We start from the raw sequence: 20,129 nt of genomic DNA on the forward strand, positions 1-20,129 counted from the left end.
ACCCCCCCCCCCCCCCATTTATCTGCAAAGCAGCTAGGCCACATAAGGCTACCCCAGGCTCAGTGTGTCTCTAAAAAGCAGCAGCGGCTTCAACCAAGGATGAGCATCCTTTGGACTCTAAGTCCTGCTGGTACCAGGAACCACTACAAGTCTTTCTGTCTTGACTGACCTTTGGCAGAAATTTAGCAAGCTTTATTGAATGAAGGGGGCAGTGGGGGGTGTTAAGGAATATGAGTTCTAGTCATCCTATCATAGATATGATTGACTTTCACAATAATTAAATAAAACAAAGCTCTTTCGAAAGCAAACAAACCTTTTGTACTTATTACCAGTGCCCATTAGTGAACAAAACAGGGTTGCACATATATAATCCTGGTTTAGATTAGAGGGTCAATGAGGCTCATGAATATGCATCTCAATTCTGTAAGCATCTGTTTGAGCACATGCATTCCCCCCACACTACTCCTCTACCCTGAGAAAAGAGCAGGTGGGAGAACGTAGGGAAGGCTCACACAGTAAAGCCATGTGCAGAGACTGAAGGCATGTGCTCCTGGCTAGAACACACTGGTAAATGTCCTCAATGACTTGAGAGTTGAGAATGGGTAAGCAGGGATCAGGGAAAGATTCGGGGCGGAGAGGGCAAAGGGAAACACAGTCCTGAAGGTTCTGCACAGCTAGACTGAAGACCAGGACTTGGAGAAGTAGGGAGGACAACCACTCTGAGCATCTTAACCCATCTGTGGTCAACTTTTTGAATCTTCCATGGACACCATCTTGAGGAAGTCGAGAAAATTATCAAAGAGGCCTGGAGACCACTCTAGACCAGCCAAACACAACTCATGCTAGCTGAGGGACAGGCTCAACACAAGCAAAGAGGACTGAGAAGACCTTCCAAGGTCAGTGACACCGAGTTAGGGAAGGCGGTGAAAATTCTGCCAATGAAAATTAGTCCCCAAAGGGATGCAGACATCCAGTGTGGAGGTGATTAACTTCCAGTGCCAACCGAGGATGCTGCAGCCTGGAAGAATCCCAAGCGAGAGCCATATATCTAGATGGGTGAGATTCTTTCTGTTATTCTGGCTTCCTTCCTCCTCCTCCATTTCTTTCTCCTTTCCTCCCCTCTCTCCTCCCCTCTCCTCCCTTCCCTTATCTCCCTCTCAAGTCTCTTCTCCTGTTCTCTCCTTCCCATACCCCCCCTCTCCTCTCCATTTTTTTCTCTGCCTGTCTCCTAGTCTCCCCCAGTCCTAACTCTCCTTTCTTTCTAGGTCCGATGATAGGCATCTATGCAGATCAGCAATCCTGTCTGGGGGAATGTGTGGGACTCTGCATCCCATGGCCCATGGGTTCTTGATATATATCCCAATATGCCCCGCCCCCATCCCATACCCCTAAGCTCTCACAATGCACTTGTGGAGGACCAGAACACAATTCTAGCCCCCTGGCACATGGACAAGAGACAAGAATCTGGACCAGCCAGCCTCATGAGCACCATGTTATTTGGAGTTGCATTAGATGCTCCTACATATCTGCACCAGGATGTTGCAGCTGTGGTGCTGTGAGTGAATACTTCCACCCTCCCATCTCTGTCCACACTGCTCTTTGTCACAAACTCTGCTTAGGCACTTGCTGTCCTGTGACTGCGTAGCAGTCTGACCTTTTCTTCTTTTGCTTATACTTGTTTTATTCGTTTCTTCCTACATGCATCACCACTTTTCTGCTTCTATCTATTCCCAGGAATAAATGTTTCAAAATGCAATAAAGACATCTTTTGATTATTCTGTGTGTTTAGGATTGTGCTAAAAGTATTTAAAAATTCCTGATAATTCCAAGATCAAACTTCATTTTGTTCTATATATGTGTGCATGCATATGGGTACAATTTTATGTTGGTTCATGTTTTGGGAAGGGGTGTGTGTGTAGGTGTGTGTGTGTGGTGTGGTGTGTCTATATCTCCCCCAGCCCAAGGAGAATATATTCTTCCTACCATGTCTAAGTTTTAGATGTCTATAGTTGGAAGCTAGCTCGACTCTTTCAAATTGGGTTTCTAAAATTATGTTCATAATTGAATGATACATCTTTTCTCAAATACGGGAAGCACTCTTTTTGTAAGAATGGGATAAAGTAGGTTGAGGTTGAGAAAGGACCTTAGGATGTAGCTGAGGCTAGCCTCAAAGTTGTAACCTTCCTACCTCTGCATCCCAAGTACTGGAATAGCTGGCATAGACTACCACACCATTCCATCAGATTCTTAGAAAACTGGACCTTAAGGGGATAAACCATCAATCTACGTGGGTTTAGAGGCCCTGTTTAAAGACAGCCTGGAATGGCTTTCCTGGCACATTTCTATCTAGTTTCCAATGCTAGGTGGCTGTTGCTTATCCAGTGAGGCACCTCAGGCCTTTCTTGGCTTAGTCCCAGGATCCACTGCAGCACTGGCCTCCCAACACCTCATGACAGCCACCAAGACTAGATTGCAATTTATGTCTGCCGTCTGTTGCTTCCAACAGGCAGCCAGTGCCTCTAAGGCCAGGGCAGGAATAGAGCCGTCTCTGCACCCCATCATATTGCCTGACATGTTTTAGGCTCAGTCAGTGTGAGGAAAGTGAATGCCTAGCTATCCTCTGCTCCCCATTCTCCAGGATAAATATCCCAAAGCCTTTAGCTGCTACATACACCACAGTTTCTAGATGTTAATAAGAGAGCAGAACAAGTAAATGTTCTTCCACCTGACCTAAAACTGTGTATTTAGGTTTAGAAATGACAGGTGCTTGCTGTTCTCTTCCACCTTCTCCAACCTTGGTATGCTCTTTAGCATGGGGGCTGTGGATTATGGTAGAGACTACTCTGCCAGTCACTGACAGGGAGTTGCATCCATTGTCATCCAAAATCTACAGCTTCTGAACCTCAAATGCATGGCCATGGCATGTTCTCCTTGCTGCTTTGCATGTCCTGCACCCACTGCCTGAAGTCAGAATATTTTGAGGAGAGAGGGTTAAACCATCTGGCGTAGGAGACTCGTCTGGTCCCTGCCCTGAGCAGAGGCGAGGGCTTCCCATGCTCACAAAGGTCAAGTCTGACCAAGCAGGATTTGCAGCAGACTACTGGGGCTCGCAAGCCACAGAGAGCATTTAGCACACACAGGACCCACTTTTTACAAAGGACAGAGAGGAGCCAGGGAGCCTTTCTGCAAGTCCTTGGAACACAGGCACACCAAGATATCACCAATAAACCAAGCCAAAGCAAACTCGGATTACTTTGAACAAGTGTTGCCTAGTGAACCAAACGGGCCAATGCTAAGAACGACAGGAGGAGAACCTGGGTGATGGTTATTGATCTTTAAAGCAAGAGAAAGGAGGGCAGGAATGAACTGGTCTGCTCAGGCCACCTTGACCCAATAAGAGCGAGAACTATATGCTGGTCATGTTTCTCTTGACTGAGAAGGGTCACCTGCAGACCCATGGGTTCTATAAACACATTCAAGGCTGCTCATCTCCACTGTCCTGAACTCATGTCTACACAGAGAGCTCTTGGCTTTAGCTCATTTCTTGTAGATCATTTCCTAGGTGAGGGAGTGTGCTTATTTGTTGCTACACATGCCCTATGACCTTTCGGGGTAGGCCATGGGTCTTATTGCGAGTCAGTATATGGACACTTACTTTTTAAAGTCCATTCTGATCCATTCTGATCCTCTGTTAACTGTGAGTCCACGTGCATGGGTTGTAAGTCTCTGATGCTTTTCCTTGGAGATAGGCTTTTTTTCTTCCCTTCCCCTTCCTTCCTGTCTTTCCTCTCCCTGTCCCCTCATTTCCTTCCTTCCTTCTTTTGTATTGAGGACCAAATCTAGGTCCTCACATAAACATAGGTCCTTACTGTCCTAACAGTAAGTTATCCTCAGCCCTTAAAAGGCTTTTGCTTATCAGATAGGTTCTACAGTTCACATCTGTGCCCAGAAGTGGACCCTGTGCTCCAGCCCTCCCTACCTCAATTGCACTCAGAGACAGCTTGACTCCCGAGGAGTTCTGACACACCCAGGCTCACAGGTGAGTCCACCACTACTGCCTCAATCCCTGGCCTAACTGGGACCCTCCTGTGGCTTAGGGGATGCAGGAACCCACACCAAGTTGGGGTCACAAGATCCTTCCGGTTTGCATCTGCACCAAGGAGCAGACAGGTTCTAAGTTACTCAGGCTGACCGTGAACTTGCAATCCTCCTGCCCCAGTCTCCCTAGTGGTCAGGATTATAGGCCTTTACCACTAACTTATAGCCTAGTTTAGTTCTACATTTCTAGAGACATAATATAGATGGGGGTGTCAAGGTGGTCTGAAAGATGTGATGGGCCCTAATAATCACAGTTCAGGGTTTTAAAAGATGGTCACTGGCTGCTGGTAATAGCAGATAGTGTTCTTATGTTTATTAACCTTCCTGGTACCAAGAGTGATACACCGTTGCAATACTGCAACCTGGGCTGGGGCCCTGCGATCATGCTGCAATCTCTGTCTTAGATGCTTGGTCTCTTGTTCCTTCCCTGAAACATATGCATTCCATAAGGAGCCAGATGTCAACTGCTGGGACTGGCTTGGCAAGAATCAGCCTTTGTGTGAGGAAAGGAAGCTACTTGAATGCAAATGAAGCATTCTTCGCTCCTTTCTTAAGAGATAATTAGGTTGTACACACATACGCAGGAACATCAATATTTATGTGACCGAGTTCATTCGAAGGAGGCCATAGAAAAAGCAAGGGGATTCTTGAATTTCTGCCTACGCAGGACTTCTAAGCAGACAGACAGGTCAGAGGTCATGGCCAAGTCTGGCTGAGCCTGTTCAGGTTGCTTTCACTGCCTTTGATCTACCTGATTTCTTCAGTTTGAGCGGTGTGAATGTCTCTAGGATATTTCTCAGTTTTCATCTCAGCAGAAATCCAGTGTGTTCCTCTGTAGCCTGATGAAGGTCTGGGCACACTTTAGGGAACAGTCATCAATCTCCCTGAGGTGAGAGCTTGCTCTACAAGACATTCACGCAAATCTCAGAAAGGAAAAATTATCTCCTCGGCATTTGTCCTATCTTGGCCGGGTGAAGCCCACCGCACTGGGCACCAGCATAGACCGTCTTATCTTTCTCAGCAGCTTAAGCTCTTCGGGCAAAGGTGCTTTGTGTAAATCCTCAGTATCAGAGCAAGGTCCCTGGCAGGGTTGGGACCCATCAAGTGTACTTAGAGTAGATGAAGAGCCATGACAGAAAAAACGATTTCTCCTTCCACAAGATGGATAACAGAGAAATGAGTGAGGAGACCCAGAGAGAGGCAATTTAACAAGCCTCCGCACTGGCAAAATGAGCGATGTTTATGTGCTGCACAGAGAGAAGAAAATGTGGTGATGCGGTCTGTCTCAGCCATTTTTTGCTGTAATCTAATATCTCAGTGTGACAGGCTGGTCGATTAAAAATAATAGGGCAGTGTTCCAGAAATTGGGAGAGGCTAGCATCTTTTCCACTCTAATGGAGAAGAAGAATAGGGGTCTTGGTGTGATCCCCTGAGAAAGCTGGTTTTTCTATAGCATGCTTATTGGTCTCAGCTTGCTCCATAGCTGTGTAAACTCAGACAGTGGCTGGATCGAGGGCTATACATGGTGGATCAACAGGAGCATTGAAGTTGCAGAAGTCTGAGATTGAGGTCCATGTGTTTGAGTGTGGTTTTTGTGTGATGCGTACATGCATACATGATCATGTTGGTATGTGCTCATCCATGCAGAAGCCAGAGGTGGACCTCAGTCGTCTGCCTCAGTTACTTTTCTACCTTCCCTTTTGAGACAAGTTCTGTTGCTGAGCCTGGAGGTCATCAGTTGGTTGGTCTGGCTAGGCAGTGAGCTCCAGGAATCCACCTGTCTCCATTTCTCCAGAACGGGGATTATGAGCAGGCCTCATCATTCTTGGCTTTTCTATGGGTACTATGGAAACCCAAGCTTAGGCCCCTAGTTTGGATAACAAGCACTTTACTCACAAAGCCATTTCCAAAGCTGCAAATTTGGATGTTATCCCTGTTTCAATCTAGTGCCAATTTTGCACTATCCTTACCAACTTGGGCCATAGGACCTTCCCAAGGAGAATCCTCAAAGTACCATGGCATACTTAGCCAGGTATTTCTTTCCTTCTTAATCTTCTCCAGTCTTCTACATAGACCTTGAATGGTACTTCCCTTCCCACTACCCAATGCTCTCTGTCCTCAACAACTGCCTCATTCCATCAACTCCAACAGCTGGCAGAGCGCATGAGACCAACAGCCTCCAGTGTGTGATCATTAGGGTCAATGACTGTCATTCCTGTAGTGCTTTCTATGTCTAGGTACTGACCCTGGTGTTAGAGATCTAAAGATGACAAAGGCTAGGTGACTCTATCCCAGTACTAGTGATGTACACAGCCAGACAAGATGGGCTCATAAGTGGGTTAAAATATCCCTAATGTTAAATTCAAAGTTAGTGTTTTTCTACACGTAGCCATGTTACATAGAAAATTATACCCAGATAATTATTAGACAGTGTCTTATCATGTAAAGAGTGGCCTAAAACTTTCTAAGTAGCTCAGGGAAGTCCAAACTCACAATTCTCTTGCCTTTACTCCCCAAATGCTGACATCACGAAAGTTCGCTATTGAATTCAGCTGACATCTGAACACCTTACAGGATATAACTAAAATGACTGAAGTTCATTTATTCTCTTTCTGGGCTTCAGAGCTCTGGCTATCAAGAAGGACAAAGGGAGTCCTTGTCTACCCTCTTGGAATCTGACATAGTCATGAAATCAACCTGAAGGTGGTTTCTGGGGGAAGTGAGTGGTACCAAAAGAAAACCACCCAAGCTGGAGTTTATCAAGTTCTTATTAAGTAGAAGCAAAGAAATATGGCATGTCTTCCTTTAAGACCAACTTGAAGTGCTGCATTGTGTCCCATTACTGGAAGAGCCTAGATACCCCACTATTCAGACATACCCCGATACATGTCATACCCACACCTTAGAACTCTTCAAAGCTCTACATGACATCTATAACCATGTTAAGATATTCTATCAGATATTTTCTTTATTTACATTTCAAATGCTATCCCGAAAGTTCCCTATACCCTCCCCACACCCTGCTCCCCTACCCACTCACTCCCACTTCTTTGCCCTGGCTTTCCCCTGTACTGGGACATATAAAGTTTGCAATACTAAGGGGCCTCTCTTCCCAATGATGGCCAAGTAGGCCATCTTCTGTTACATATGCAGCTAGAGACATGAGCTCTGGGGGTACTGGTTAGTTCATATTGTTGTTCCACCTATAGAGTTGCAGACCCCTTCAGCTCCTTGGGTACTTTCTCTAGCTCCTCCATTGGGGGCCCTGTGTTTCATCAAATAGATGACTGTGAGCATCCACTTCTGCATTTGCCAGGCACTGGCATAGCCTCATATGAGACAGCTATATCAGCATCCCTTCAGCAAAATCTTGCTTGCATATGCAATAGTGTCTGGATTTGGTGGCTGATTATGGGATGGATCTCCAGGCGGGGTAGTCTCTGGATAGTCCATCCTTTCATCTTAGCTCCAAATTTTGTCTCTGTAACTCCTTTCATGGGTATTTTGTTCCCTATTCTAAGGAGAAATGAAGTATCCACGCGTTGGTCTTCTCTCTTCTTGATTTTCTTGTGTTTTGCAAATTGAATCTTGGGTATTCTAAGTTTCTGGGCTAATATCCACTTATCAGTGAGTGCGTATCTAATGACTTCTTTTGTGATTGGGTTATCTCACTAAGGATATCCTCCGGATATATCCATTTGCCTAGGAATTTCATAAATTCATTGTTTTTAATAGCTGAGTAGTACTCCATTATGTAAATGTACCACATTTTCTGTATCCATTATTCTGTTAAGGGACATCTGGGTTCTTTCCAGCTTCTGGCTATTATAAACAAGGCTGCTATGAACATAGTGGAGCATGTGTCCTTCTTACCGGTTGGGACATCTTCTGGATATATGCCCAGAAGAGGTATTGCTGGATCTTCTGGTAGTACTATGTCCAATTTTCTGAGGATCTACCAGACTGACTTCCAGAGTGGTTGTACCAGCTTGCAATCCCACCAGCAGTGGAGGAGTGTTCCTCTTTCTTCACATTCTCGCAAGTGTCTGCTGTCACCTGAATTTTTGATCTTAGACATTCTGACTGGTGTGAGGTGGAATCTCAGGGTTGTTTTGATTTGCATTTCCCTGATGATTAAGGATGCTGAACATTTTTTCAGGTGCTTCTCAGCCATTCGGTATTCCTCAGGTGAGAATTCTTTGTTTAGCTCTGTACCCCATTTTTAATGGGGTTATTTGAATTTCTGGAGTCCAGCTTTTTGAACTCTTTGTATATATTGGATATTAGTCCCCTATCAGATTTAGGATTGGTAAAAGTTTTTCCCAATCTGTTGGTGGCCTTTTTGTTTTATTTACACTGTCTTTGGCATTACAGAAGCTTTGCAATTTTATGAGGTCCTATTTGTCAATTCTTTTTTTTTTTTTTTTTTGGTTTTTCGAGACAGGGTTTCTCTGTATAGCTCTGACTGTCCTGGAACTCACTTTGTAGACCAGGCTGGCCTTGAACTCAGAAATCCACCTGCCTCTGCCTCCCAAGTGCTGGGATTAAAGGTGTGTGCCACCACACCCGGCTCTATTTGTCAATTCTTAATCTTACAGCAGAAGCCTTTGCTGTTCTGTTTAGGAATTTTCCCCCTGTGCCCATATCTTTGAGGCTTTTCCCTACTTTCTCCTCTATTAATTTCAGTGTCTCTGGTTTTATGTGGAGGTCTTTAATCCACTTAGACTTGAGCTTTGTTCAAGGAGATAGGAATGGATCAATTCGCATTCTTCTACATGATAACCACCAGTTGTGCCAGCACCATTTGTTGAAAATGCTGTCTTTTTTCCACTGGAAGGTTTTAGCTCCCTTGTCAAAGATCAAGTGACCATAGCTGTGTGGATTCTCTTCAATTCTATTCCATTGGTCTGTCTGTCGCTGTACCAGTACCATGCAGTTTTTATCACAATTGCTCTGTAGTGCAGCTTAATGTCAGGCATGGTGATTTTACCAGAGGTTTTTTTTTTTTTTTTTATTGTTGAGAATAGTTTTTGCTATCCTAGGTTTTTTATTATTCCAGATGAATTTGCAAATTGCCCTTTCTAACTCAGTGAAGAAATGAATTGGAATTTTGATGGGGATTGCATTGAATTTGTAGATTGCTTTTGGCAGGATAGCAATTTTGACTATATTAATCCTGCCAATCCATGAGCATGGGAGATTTTTGCATCTTCTGAGATCTTCAATTTATTTCTTTAGAGACTTGAAGTTCTTATCATACAGATCTTTCACTTCCTTAGTTAGAATCACACCAAGGTATTTTATATTATTTGTGACTATTGTGAAGGGTGTTGTTTCCCTAATTTCTTTCTCAGCACATTTATCCTTTGTGTAGAGAAAGGCCATTGATTTGTTTGAGTTAATTTTATATCCAGCTACTGCAATGAAGCTATTTATCAGGTTTAGGAGTTCTCTGGTGGAATTTTTAGGATCACTTATATATACTATCATATCATCTGCAAATAGTGATATTTTGACTTCTTCCTTTCCAATTTGTATCCCATTGACCTCCTTTTGTTGTCTAATTGCTCTGGCTAGGACTTCAAGTACTATATTGAATAGGTAGGGAGAAAGTGGGAAGCTTGTCTAGTCCCTGATTTTAGTGGGATTGCCTCAAGTTTCTCTCCATTTAGTTTAATGTTGGCTACTGGTTTGCTGTATATTGCTTTTATTACGTTTAGGGATGGGCCTTGAATTCCTGATCTTTCCAAGACTTTTATCATGAAGGGGTGTTGGATTTTGTCAAATGCTTTCTCAGCATCTAATGAGATGATCATGTGGTTTTTGTCTTTGAGTTTGTTTATATACTGGATTACATTGATGGATTTCCTTATATTAAGCCATCCCTGCATCCCTGGGATAAAGCCTACTTGGTCATGATGGATGATCGTTTTGATGTGTTCTTAGATTTGGTTTGTGAGGATTTTATTGAGTATTTTTGCATCGATATTCATAAGGGAAATTGGTCTGAAGTTCTCTTTCTTTGTTGGGTCTTTTTGTGGTTTAGGTATCAGAGGAATTGTGGCTTCATGGAATGAGTTGGGTAGAGTACCTTCTGTTTCTATTTTGTGGAATAGTTTGAGAAGAGTTGGAATTATGTCTTCTTTGAAGGTCTGATAGAACTCTGCACTAACCCCATCTGGTCCTGGGCTTTTTTTGGCTGGGAGACTATTAATGACTGCTTCTATTTCTTTAGAGGAAATGAGATTATTTAGATTGTTAATCTGATCCTGATTTAACTTTTGTACCTGGTATCTGTCTAGGAAATTGTCCATTTCATCCAGGTTTTCTAGTTTTGTTGAGTACAGCCTTTTGTAGTAGGATCTGATGATGTTTTGGATTTCCTCAGGTTTTGTTGTTATGTCTCCTTTTTCATTTCTGATTTTGTTAATTAGGATACTGTCCCTGTGCCCTGTAGTTAGTCTGGCCAAGGGTTTATCTATCTTGTTGATTTTCTCAAAGAACCAGCTTCTGGTTTGGTTGATTCTTTGAATAGTTCTTTTTGTTTCCACTTGGTTGATTTCACCCCTGAGTTTGATTATTTCCTACCATCTACTCCTCTTGGGTGAATTTGCTTCCTTTAGTTCTAGAGCTTCTAGGTGTGTTGTCAAGCTGCTAGTGTAGGGCTCTGTCTAGTTTCTTTTTGGAGGCACTCAGGGCTATGAGTTTTCTTCTTAGGACTGCCTTCATTGTGTCCCATAAGTTTGGGTATGTTGTGGCTTCATTTTCATTAAACTCTAAAAAGTCTTTAATTCCTTTCTTTATTTCATCCTTGACCAAGGAATCATTGAGAAGAATGTTGTTCAGTTTCCACGTGAATGTTGGCTTTCTATTATTTATGTTGTTACTGAAGATCAGCCTCAGTCCCTGGTGATCTGATAGGATGCATGGGATAATTTCAATATTTTTTGTGTCTGTGGAGGCCTGTTTTGTGTTTTATATGGTCAATTTTGGAGGAGGTACCATGTGGCGCTGAGAAGGTGGTATATCCTTTTGTTTTAGCATAAAATGTTCTGTAGATATCTATTAAATCAATTTGTTTCCTAACATCTGTTAGTGTCCATGTGTCGCTATTTAGTTTCTGTTTCCAGGATCTGTCCATTGGTGAGAGTGGGGTGTTGAAGTCTCCACTATTATTGTGTGAGGTGCAATGTATGCTTTGAGCTTTACTAAAGTTTCTTTAATGAATGTGGCTGCCCTTGTATTTGGAGCATAGATATTCAGAATTGAGAGTTCATCTTGGTAGATCTTACCTTTGATGAATATGAAGTGCCCCTCCTTGTCTTTTTTGATATCTTTGGGTTGGAAGTCAATTTTATTTGATATTAGAATGGCTACTCCAGCTTGTTTCTTTGGACCATTTGCTTGGAAAATTGTTTTCCAGCCTTTCACTCTGAGGTAGTGTCTGTCTTTTTCCCTGAGATGGGTCTCCTGTAAGCAGCAAAATGTTGGGTCCTGTTTGTGTAGCCAGTCTATTAGTCTATGTTTTTTTATTGGGGAATTGAATCCATTGATATTAAGAGATGTTAGGGAAAAGCAATTGTTGCTTCCTGTTATTTTTGTTGTTAAAGTTGGAATTCTGTTCTTGCGGCTGTCTTCTTTTAGGTTTTTTGAAGGATTACTTTCTTGCTTTTTCTAGGGTGTAGTTTCTGTCTTTGTGTTGGTGTTTTCCCTTTATTATCCTTTGAAGGGCTGGATTTGTGGAAAGATATTGTGTGAATTTGGTTTTGTCATTGAATACTTTGGTTTCCCCATCTATGGTAATTGAGAGTTTTGCTGGATATAGTAGCCTGGGTTAGCATTTGTGTTTTCTTAGGGTCTGCATAACATCTGTCCAGGCTCTTCTGGCTTTCATAGTCTCTGGTGAGAAGTCTGGTGTACTTCCAATAGGCCTGCCTTTATATGTTACTTGACCTTTTTCCCTTACTGCTTTTAATATTCTGTCTTTATTTAGTGCATTTGTTGTTTTGATTATTATATGTCGGGAGGAATTTCTTTTCTGGTCCAGTCTATTTGGAGTTCTGTAGGCTTCTTGTATGTTCATGGGCATCTCTTTCTTTAGGTTAGGGAAGTTTTCTTCTATAATTTTGTTGAAGATATTTGCCAGTCCTTTGAGTTGAAAATCTTCATTCTCATCTACTTCTATTATCTGTAGGTTTGGTCTTTTCATTGTCTCCTAGATTTCCTGGATGTTTTTAGTTAGGATCTTTTTGCATTTTGCATTTTCTTTGATTGTTGTGCCCATGTTCCCTATGGAATTTTCTGCACTTGAGATTCTCTCTTCCATCTCTTGTATTCTGTTGCTGATGCTCACATCTATGGTTCCTGATTTCTTTTCTAGGGTTTCTATCTCCAGAGTTGTCTCACTTTGGGTTTTCTCTATTGTGTCTACTTCCCTTTTTAGGTCTTGGATGGTTTTGTTCAATTCCATCACCTGTTTGGTTGTGTTTTCCTATAGATCTTTAAGGGATTTTTGTGTTTCCTCTTTAAGGACTTCTACCTCTTTAGCACTGTTCTCCTGTATTTCTTTAAGTGAATTATTAATGCCCTTCTTTATGTCCTCTACCAGCATCATGAGATATGATTATAAATCCGAGTCTTGCTTTTCGGGTGTGTTCGGGTATCCAGGACTGGCTGAGGTGGGAGTGCTGGGTTTTGATGATGGTGAGTGGTCTTGGTTTCCTTTAGTAAGTTTCTTATGTTTGCCTTTTGCCATCTGGTAATCTCTGGAGTTAGTTGTAACAGTTGTCTCTGATTGGAGCTTGTTCCTCCTATGATTCTGTTAGCCTTGGTCAGCAATCCTGGGAGTCCAGCTCTCTCCTGAGTCTCAGTGGTCAGAACACTCTCTGCAGGCAAGCTTGCCTCTTACAGGGAAGGTGCACAGAGGTCTGGCGTTCAGTCCTGCCTCCTGGCTGAATTGAAGGCCTGAAACAGGGCCTGTCCCAGAAGATGTGTTGCCTCTGCAGTCTGCATGCTCACCTGCACAGACTGGTCTCCGAGGGATGCAGGACACAAGATGGGTCTCTCACCTGCTCTGGCGGTCAGAGCCCTCCCAAGAGGACACCTCTCCTTTGGCGGATAAGGTGCCTGGATGTTTAGAGCCCCAAAAGGGGTCTATCCCTGAAGCTGTGTTGCTTCTGCCTGTCTCAGCAGCTGTGTAGCTTCTGCAGTCTGCACTCTCACCTGCGCAGACTAGTCTTTGAGGAACCCGGGACCCAAGATGGCTCCCTCACCTGCTCAGGCAGTCAGAACTCTCCTGGGTGGACACCTCTCCTCTGGTGGGGAAGGTGCCCAGATGTCTGGAGCCTGAAATGGGGTCTGTCCGAGAAGGTGTGTTGCTTCTGCAGTCCGCACTCTCACCTGCACAAACTGGTCTCTGAGGGACCTGGGTAAGATATTCTAATACGTCTTCTAAGTCTAATATGAACTGTGGTTCAGGGCACATGTGGTTAAGTGCCTATTGCCAATCTATTCCTTATAGCCTTCTTCTCCAGTAGCACTATGATTTTACTCTGAAAATTTCCCTCTTCCACAATACCTCCAGGTTGACTAGCCAAGCAAGATAATACCACTGTCTTTGCCAATGGCTGATTTAGAGAGGATACCAGAAAGGTTTCCTCTAGGTGTTCTCCTTGCTATGGGAGGACACACCGAGCAAGAGAACCATCCCCAGGCAAGAAGCAGAGGCTGACCAGGAACTTTACTGGCCGTTGTTATCTACAGAATTACATGCACTGCTACTGGATATCGTTTACTCTGTTGTACCTTGTTATAGCATAGCAGCTGGATCACTAAGGCATCCCTACCTAGTTACAGATACTTTTTCAGTAATCCCAAAGATTTACAGTAGTGTGGTGTGTGTGTGTGGTGTGGTGTGGTGTGGTGTGTGTGTGTGTGTGTGTGTGTGTGTGTGTGTTAGGAATGTGATGGATGTCAAAGAGGGCATTGGATCCCCTGGAGCTGGAGTTAAAAGCTGTTGTTAGCTGCCTATTATGGGTGCTAAAAACTAAACTCCAGTCCTCTGCAGAGCAACAAATGCTGAGCCATTTCTCCAGCTCCTTACCAAAGAAATCCAAAGAAACATTAATCAAGGGCTGGAGAGATGGCTCAGTGGTTAAGAGCACTGACTGCTCTTCCAGAGGTCCTGAGTTCAATCCCCAGCAACCACATGGTGGCTCATAACCATCTGTAATGGAATCTGATGCCCTCTTCTGGTGTTTGTCTGAAGACAGCAACAGTATACACATATAAATAAAAATAAATAAATCTTAAAAAATACCACTAATCAATATTCATTCTCTGCAGCTGCTGAAATCCCTTTCTGTGTCAAGATGTCAAAGAAAAAAATGATACTCACAAACCCAAAGTGAGTACAGTCCCAGGGAAGACCCTTCCAGACCACCAAGATCAGCTTCAATTATTAACAGGAAAGGGCCAGTCTTTAACTTACTTTGAGCTTTCCAGTCAAGCCGAGAGAGTCAGGACCTCTGACAGGATTATAGCTGGGGTGTTATGAGGCCACGTTGAGTAACACTGTGTCCTTGTAACTAACTCTCTGTTTACCCAGGACCAGGTCTAATTGTATATGTGTGGTTTTATTAGGGGACTGGTTTACAACTGTTATTAGGGTCTATACCCCCTAAAGCAAGATACTAGTACAAAGGATTAGTGACCTTTGCATATCTGTGACCAATATACCTGATAGACACAACTTAGTGGAGGGATTTTATCTTCACAGTTTAACAGTTGGGTACAGAGAGCTGAAATGGTGCTAGGGTAAGAGAGTTTTCAAGGATATACTTCCAGCCAATGACCTCCCACAGCTAAGCTCCACCTCCCAGAGTTCTAGAATTTCCTAAAATAGTACCACCAATCAGGACCCTAAGAGTCTGTGGGGTCTTGACACTTTCCAGTTAAGCCATAGCAATGTTTGTTATGCTTAGAAAATGAAGACATATATAAGTGCACTATCTTAGTCTTAGCACGCACATAAAGGAGAACCCTATGGGGTGTATTACAGTGGGCCAAACTCCCCTACTGCAATGGCATGAACTCACAGGAGCTATCACCCAAATCTACACTGGACTGCACAAGCTACCCTACTGAATGTTGCTGTAGAAAGATCATTTGCTTCCTTGGTAACGGGGCAAGGTGGCCTTGAGGACAGAGGATGTCATGTACAATTAGAAGCTTCTTTAATCACAGTCCTTTCTCGTTTTTGGCAAGGGATGTTTGTTTGGTAGAGAGCATCCCTTCTTTGGGGATGCTCAGGAGAGGAACTTCATTTCCTAGCAATTATGGAAGCTAGTTGGGCTAAGCCTGCTATAAAAGCCTACCACATAATAAATATTTGCAGATGCAACTGCAATTAAAAAGGGCTTTAGAGTAGGCTTGGGCAAAACAAAACCTAATGATACGGAACAGAAGGGCTGATCCTGAAATGTCTGCAAGGAGGGCGCGGGAGGATGACATTTCCTGGATCAAGGAAGTAAGGCCTGCAGCAGGAAATGAGGTGTTCCAGCCATGTGTTTTGATTTCCATCCACTTTCTCCTAAATGTGATCCCTTAGGGAGATGTGCTAGTATTTTCACACAGTGGTTTTCAGCCCAGTCCCTCCAAAGCCATGAAGCTGATAGGGAAAGGAAAATCAGAATCAAAATCAAATTGTTATTTTATTTTTAAATTACTTTTGCGGTTGGTTTTGCTTTTGAAACAGGATCTCTCTATATCGGCCTGGCTGTCTTTAAATTCATTATGTAGTTTACACTGGCTTCAGACCCACAGAGGTCTGCTTGTCTCTATCTTCCAAGTGTTGAGATTAAAGGTGGGTACCACCAGGCCTGGCATTTTAAGGTGTAAGATTGGTGTGAATGTTGATCAGGGCTGCTAGGAATGTATCCTTAAAGTGGCGCCTTGCTACGTACATGTCAGTGGCTTCTCAAAGTTAGACAAAGAATGTTTTATCATATGATATAAATATCAGTTCCATTTTTAGACTCATACATTCACTCATACATTCATCATTATGCACAAGAGTCTAAAGGTGGCGGCAACTCAATTATCCACGGATGGGTGAGAAGCTGAACTTAGGGTGGTCCAGAAAGTTGGGTGCCATCCCTGAAAGGAAGGAGGGTCTGGCATATAGTTCAACATGGATGAACTCTGAGGACCCATAAGTGAATAAGCTTATCACCAAAGAAAAATGGCTGTATGATCCCACTTCTCTTAGGCCCCCAGAAAAGCCAGGTTCACAAAGACAGACGGTAGAATGGAGGGTAACGGGCTGAGGGGGGTGCAGGGAGTGGCTGTCTGCTGTTTGTAAACAGTCTCAGTCAGAGATGAAATAGGCAGCGGCAGTACTGCAGAGGACAGACTTCATACTCCCAGAACGATAAAAATCTCTGTTACACATATTTTGCCACAGTCAGATAAGTAGAGGTGGAGGGGAGCCATGGTGGTAAGCAATACTTACAAGATATAGGCGATCACCCCGATGGACCAGCAGTCCACAGCTTTGCTGTACGGTTTCTGGGCGAGAACTTCCGGAGCTGTGGACAGAGGAAGAAGACTCACAGCCTTGATGATTTAGATGCCGGAGGCCAAAGAAGCTTGCCTGGGGTTTTCATTTTCTGATTTTTTTTTTCTGTGTTGGCTCTTCAGATTTTGAGCCACTGGTGAATCTAAAAACTGAGCAGGGGGCTAAGGAACCTAAATTATCAGTGGTAGAATGCATAGCCTGCTAACAGTCCTGGGTTCAAGTTTTAAAAAAAACCCAAGTTCCAAAGATATTTAAATGAATAATAACAAATGATGCATTTGTTAGCTTAAGTAAAAGCAGATGGAGGTGTGTGTGTGTGTGTGTGTGTGTGTGTGTGTCTGTGTGTGTGTGTATGTCTCTGTGTGTGTCTGTGTGTGTGTGTGTGTGTCTGTGTGTGTGTGTCTGTGTGTGTGTGTGTGTCTGTGTGTGTGTCTGTGTGTGTCTGTGTGTGTGTGTGTCTGTGTGTGTGTGTGTCTGTGTCTGTGTGTGTGTGTGTCTGTGTGTGTGTGTGTGTGTGTGTGTCTGTGTGAATAATCATCCATCAGTTGATCAAATGTCCTGTGTTAAGAACCATGGCTTCCTTAACACTGTGGTGTTAATTAGGGTGTGGAGTATGGACTGTACCCCCTACCTGACTCAGGACAGCCTCTCTGGCTCCTGTGGGATTTTGTGAGGTGCCATGGGGACAAGGGTGACGAGCACGTCCTGTGCCTCCATAGAGCCTACAGCACAGCAAAGAGAACAGGGATCTGCTCAGAGCTGCGCTTGTTTTCACATGGTCTGTCTATCGACCCTTCACCTGCTTCCCCACAGAGTGGGGGGATGGCTACTTCGTCTCACTTCATCTCTGAACCATGGTTTCATCAAGAGTCATTGCTCCCGGGGGTTTGGGTTCATTTTGTACCACCCCTGACTCCCATGTTCCTAGCCTTGGGGCCAGGGTTCAGGCCCAGGTATCCTCTGGTGACTGACACAGCATCTGGAGCAGTTGGCACTCAACGTGGGTAAATACATATGAGGCAGTGGATCTCGCTGACAAGTGAAGTTTCTTCACATTAGACATATCTACTTGAGATAGCTTTAGTGTACAAGTTACAGAATAATTACAAAGGTAGAAAAAGTAAAAACAGAATCATTGGTAGAGTCCTCGCTATGCCTAGAACTGTGTGCTCTATAGGATTTGGATGGCTCACTTACCCCAACATCCTTGGGGAAACACTATCATCATGACATTCATTATCCCAAAATTATAGGAGAAGACACAGGGCACTGAGAGGTTGCACCAGTCGTTAATGCAATCCAGCCAGAAAGTGGACTCTTCATTCACTTCTGCTCTGGAGGGACCTAATTGCACTAAGTGCAACACTTACTGCAGGCAGTTCCTAAGTGCTCCCTGCCGTGTGTACTGCACCGGAGCTCAGAGAGCAAGGGAAGGAAACTGAGCGTCACAGACGGGATCCGTCCCAAGTTCACAGTCAGATCTGAAGAAGCGAGTCAATCTGATGCCCACTCTCGATCTTTCTGTTATCCTATCTGGATCACACTGCGTATCAGAGTGGACCTTCTTCAGTCTATATAAGAAAAGTCCAGAAAATCCGCCATGGAACTCTTTCTTGCATTCTCTTGAAGAATCTCCCTGAGCAAGAATAGGAAGGTAGAGGCTGGAAAGTGCTTGCCTTGCAAGCAGGAAAGTCTGAGTATGAAATTCAGGACCCACGTAAAAAGACTCTCGGTGTGGAAGCATTCTTGCAATCAGTGGTGAGGTGGGGCAGCGGGGTAGAGGAAGATGAATATCTGGGGTGTGCTAAATGTCCAACCTAGCTTACTTGCTGAGTTCTAGGCCAGTGGAAGACACCATCTCAAATAACCCAGGGCAGACAGTGGTTGAGTAACATCAGTCAAGGTTGTTCTCTGGCCTCCACACAAACGTGTGCATGCATCCACCCATACACACACATCAGCACATACATGAGTGTACACATACATATAAAAACATACATTTAAAAGAACAGGAAGGTATGCAAACTCCTCTTGAATGGTTGCTCATCAGAGACAGGAATTCAGCCCATGGATCACCTCAAATCTCATTTCACATTTCAGTCTTAGATTCCATTGAAAACAAACAAACAAACAAACAAGCCCAGAACAGAAATGCATTTGCATGTCTGTCTTTTCTCCTGCCGCACTGGGTGTCATTACCTAAACGGCTTATAGATCTGTGAAGAGGGGTGGGGTGGGGGAGTTCGGGTGTAGAGGACCTTTACTTGGAGAGGTGGGAGCCCAGTGCATGATGGGTCCTTCCCCACTCACTGCTAAAAGGGTATTTCTCAGCCTCCTCTGTTTATGGGAACCGTTGAAGGGGGGGCCACTTAGCACTGTAAATGTGCTTTTGATTTAGGAGACTCACAGTCCTGTCTGAGCAGTTACACTGGTGCAGATGGCACTCAGTGACTGTCTGCAGGGACACTCTAGGGCCTGATGAGAACTTTATCACAGGCAGCAGAGGCACTCGCACCATCTGATGACCACCCAGGTGTCAGGAGCAAGGTGGTGGGTAGAGGCCCTGAGCCTGCAAGGATCCCCAGCTAGGAAGATGGCTAGCCAACCAGCCCACCAGCCTGCTGGTTGACCCAGGTGTCAAACAGCACAGAGGCACAGGGACTTAGTGCCAGAGTGACAGCACAAACCACATCACTGCAGTAGGTATCCAGTGGTGACAGACACAGAGGAAGAGTCACAGAGAAGGAAGCTGTCAGAATCCATGCTGGCTGCTTACATAGTATCGGAGTAAAGACTGGGCCCGTGCCCTGGGCACGTACAGTGCAGAAAGAGACCCCTGCCCTGTATCTCCGTGATGCACTCGCTTGTCTCTATTCCCTTTCCCCTCCCATGACTGTGGGAGGGAGGCATCTCTAAAAGAACAGAACCCATTTCTAAGCCCTCAACCTTCAGAAACAGAAATGTGCTGGTGCTAGCCCCACATTTCACCTTGACTAGGAAAGCCACTAACATTTCAGGAGGCTGGCGAGGCACTGCAGAGAATTTAAAACAAGCAGTTGATTCACATCACCTGACATGTTCAGATTTGTGTGTGTGGATGTGCACACACGTGGAGGCCAGAGGACAACCTAGGCTGTGCTTCCTCAAGATATATATATATATATATATATATATATATATATAATATATATATAAAACATATTATATGCAGGACATATATATACATATATGTTATATATAATTGGGTATATACATAAATATAATATATGCTATAAACATATATGATATTATATAGTTAATATATTTATAGCATATATTATATAATATGTGATATATAGTAAATATACAGTATTATAATATATTATATGTATTATATTATATATCATATAATTATAATATGTATATCCACCTGTCTCAGTTTTCCCAGTGCTGGTATTACAATTCTATCATATTC

At 43.7% G+C, this 20,129-nt stretch overlaps 1 protein-coding gene across 9 annotated transcripts in view; it reads right to left on the minus strand.

The window, feature by feature from the left end:
- The window catches only part of Camk1d (calcium/calmodulin-dependent protein kinase ID), a 421,404-nt gene that overhangs the window by 29,116 nt on the left and 372,159 nt on the right, over window positions 1-20,129 (minus strand). For all 9 annotated transcript variants that reach the window (NM_001290374.1, NM_001290375.1, NM_177343.4 and 6 more), the window contains one exon: window positions 16,610-16,685. In NM_001290374.1, the coding sequence (NP_001277303.1) occupies window positions 16,610-16,685 (76 nt within the window). The remainder of the gene's footprint in view (window positions 1-16,609; window positions 16,686-20,129) is intronic.

Source organism: Mus musculus, chromosome 2 (genome assembly GCF_000001635.26).
Source record: "Mus musculus strain C57BL/6J chromosome 2, GRCm38.p6 C57BL/6J".
Taxonomy (NCBI): domain Eukaryota; kingdom Metazoa; phylum Chordata; class Mammalia; order Rodentia; family Muridae; genus Mus; species Mus musculus.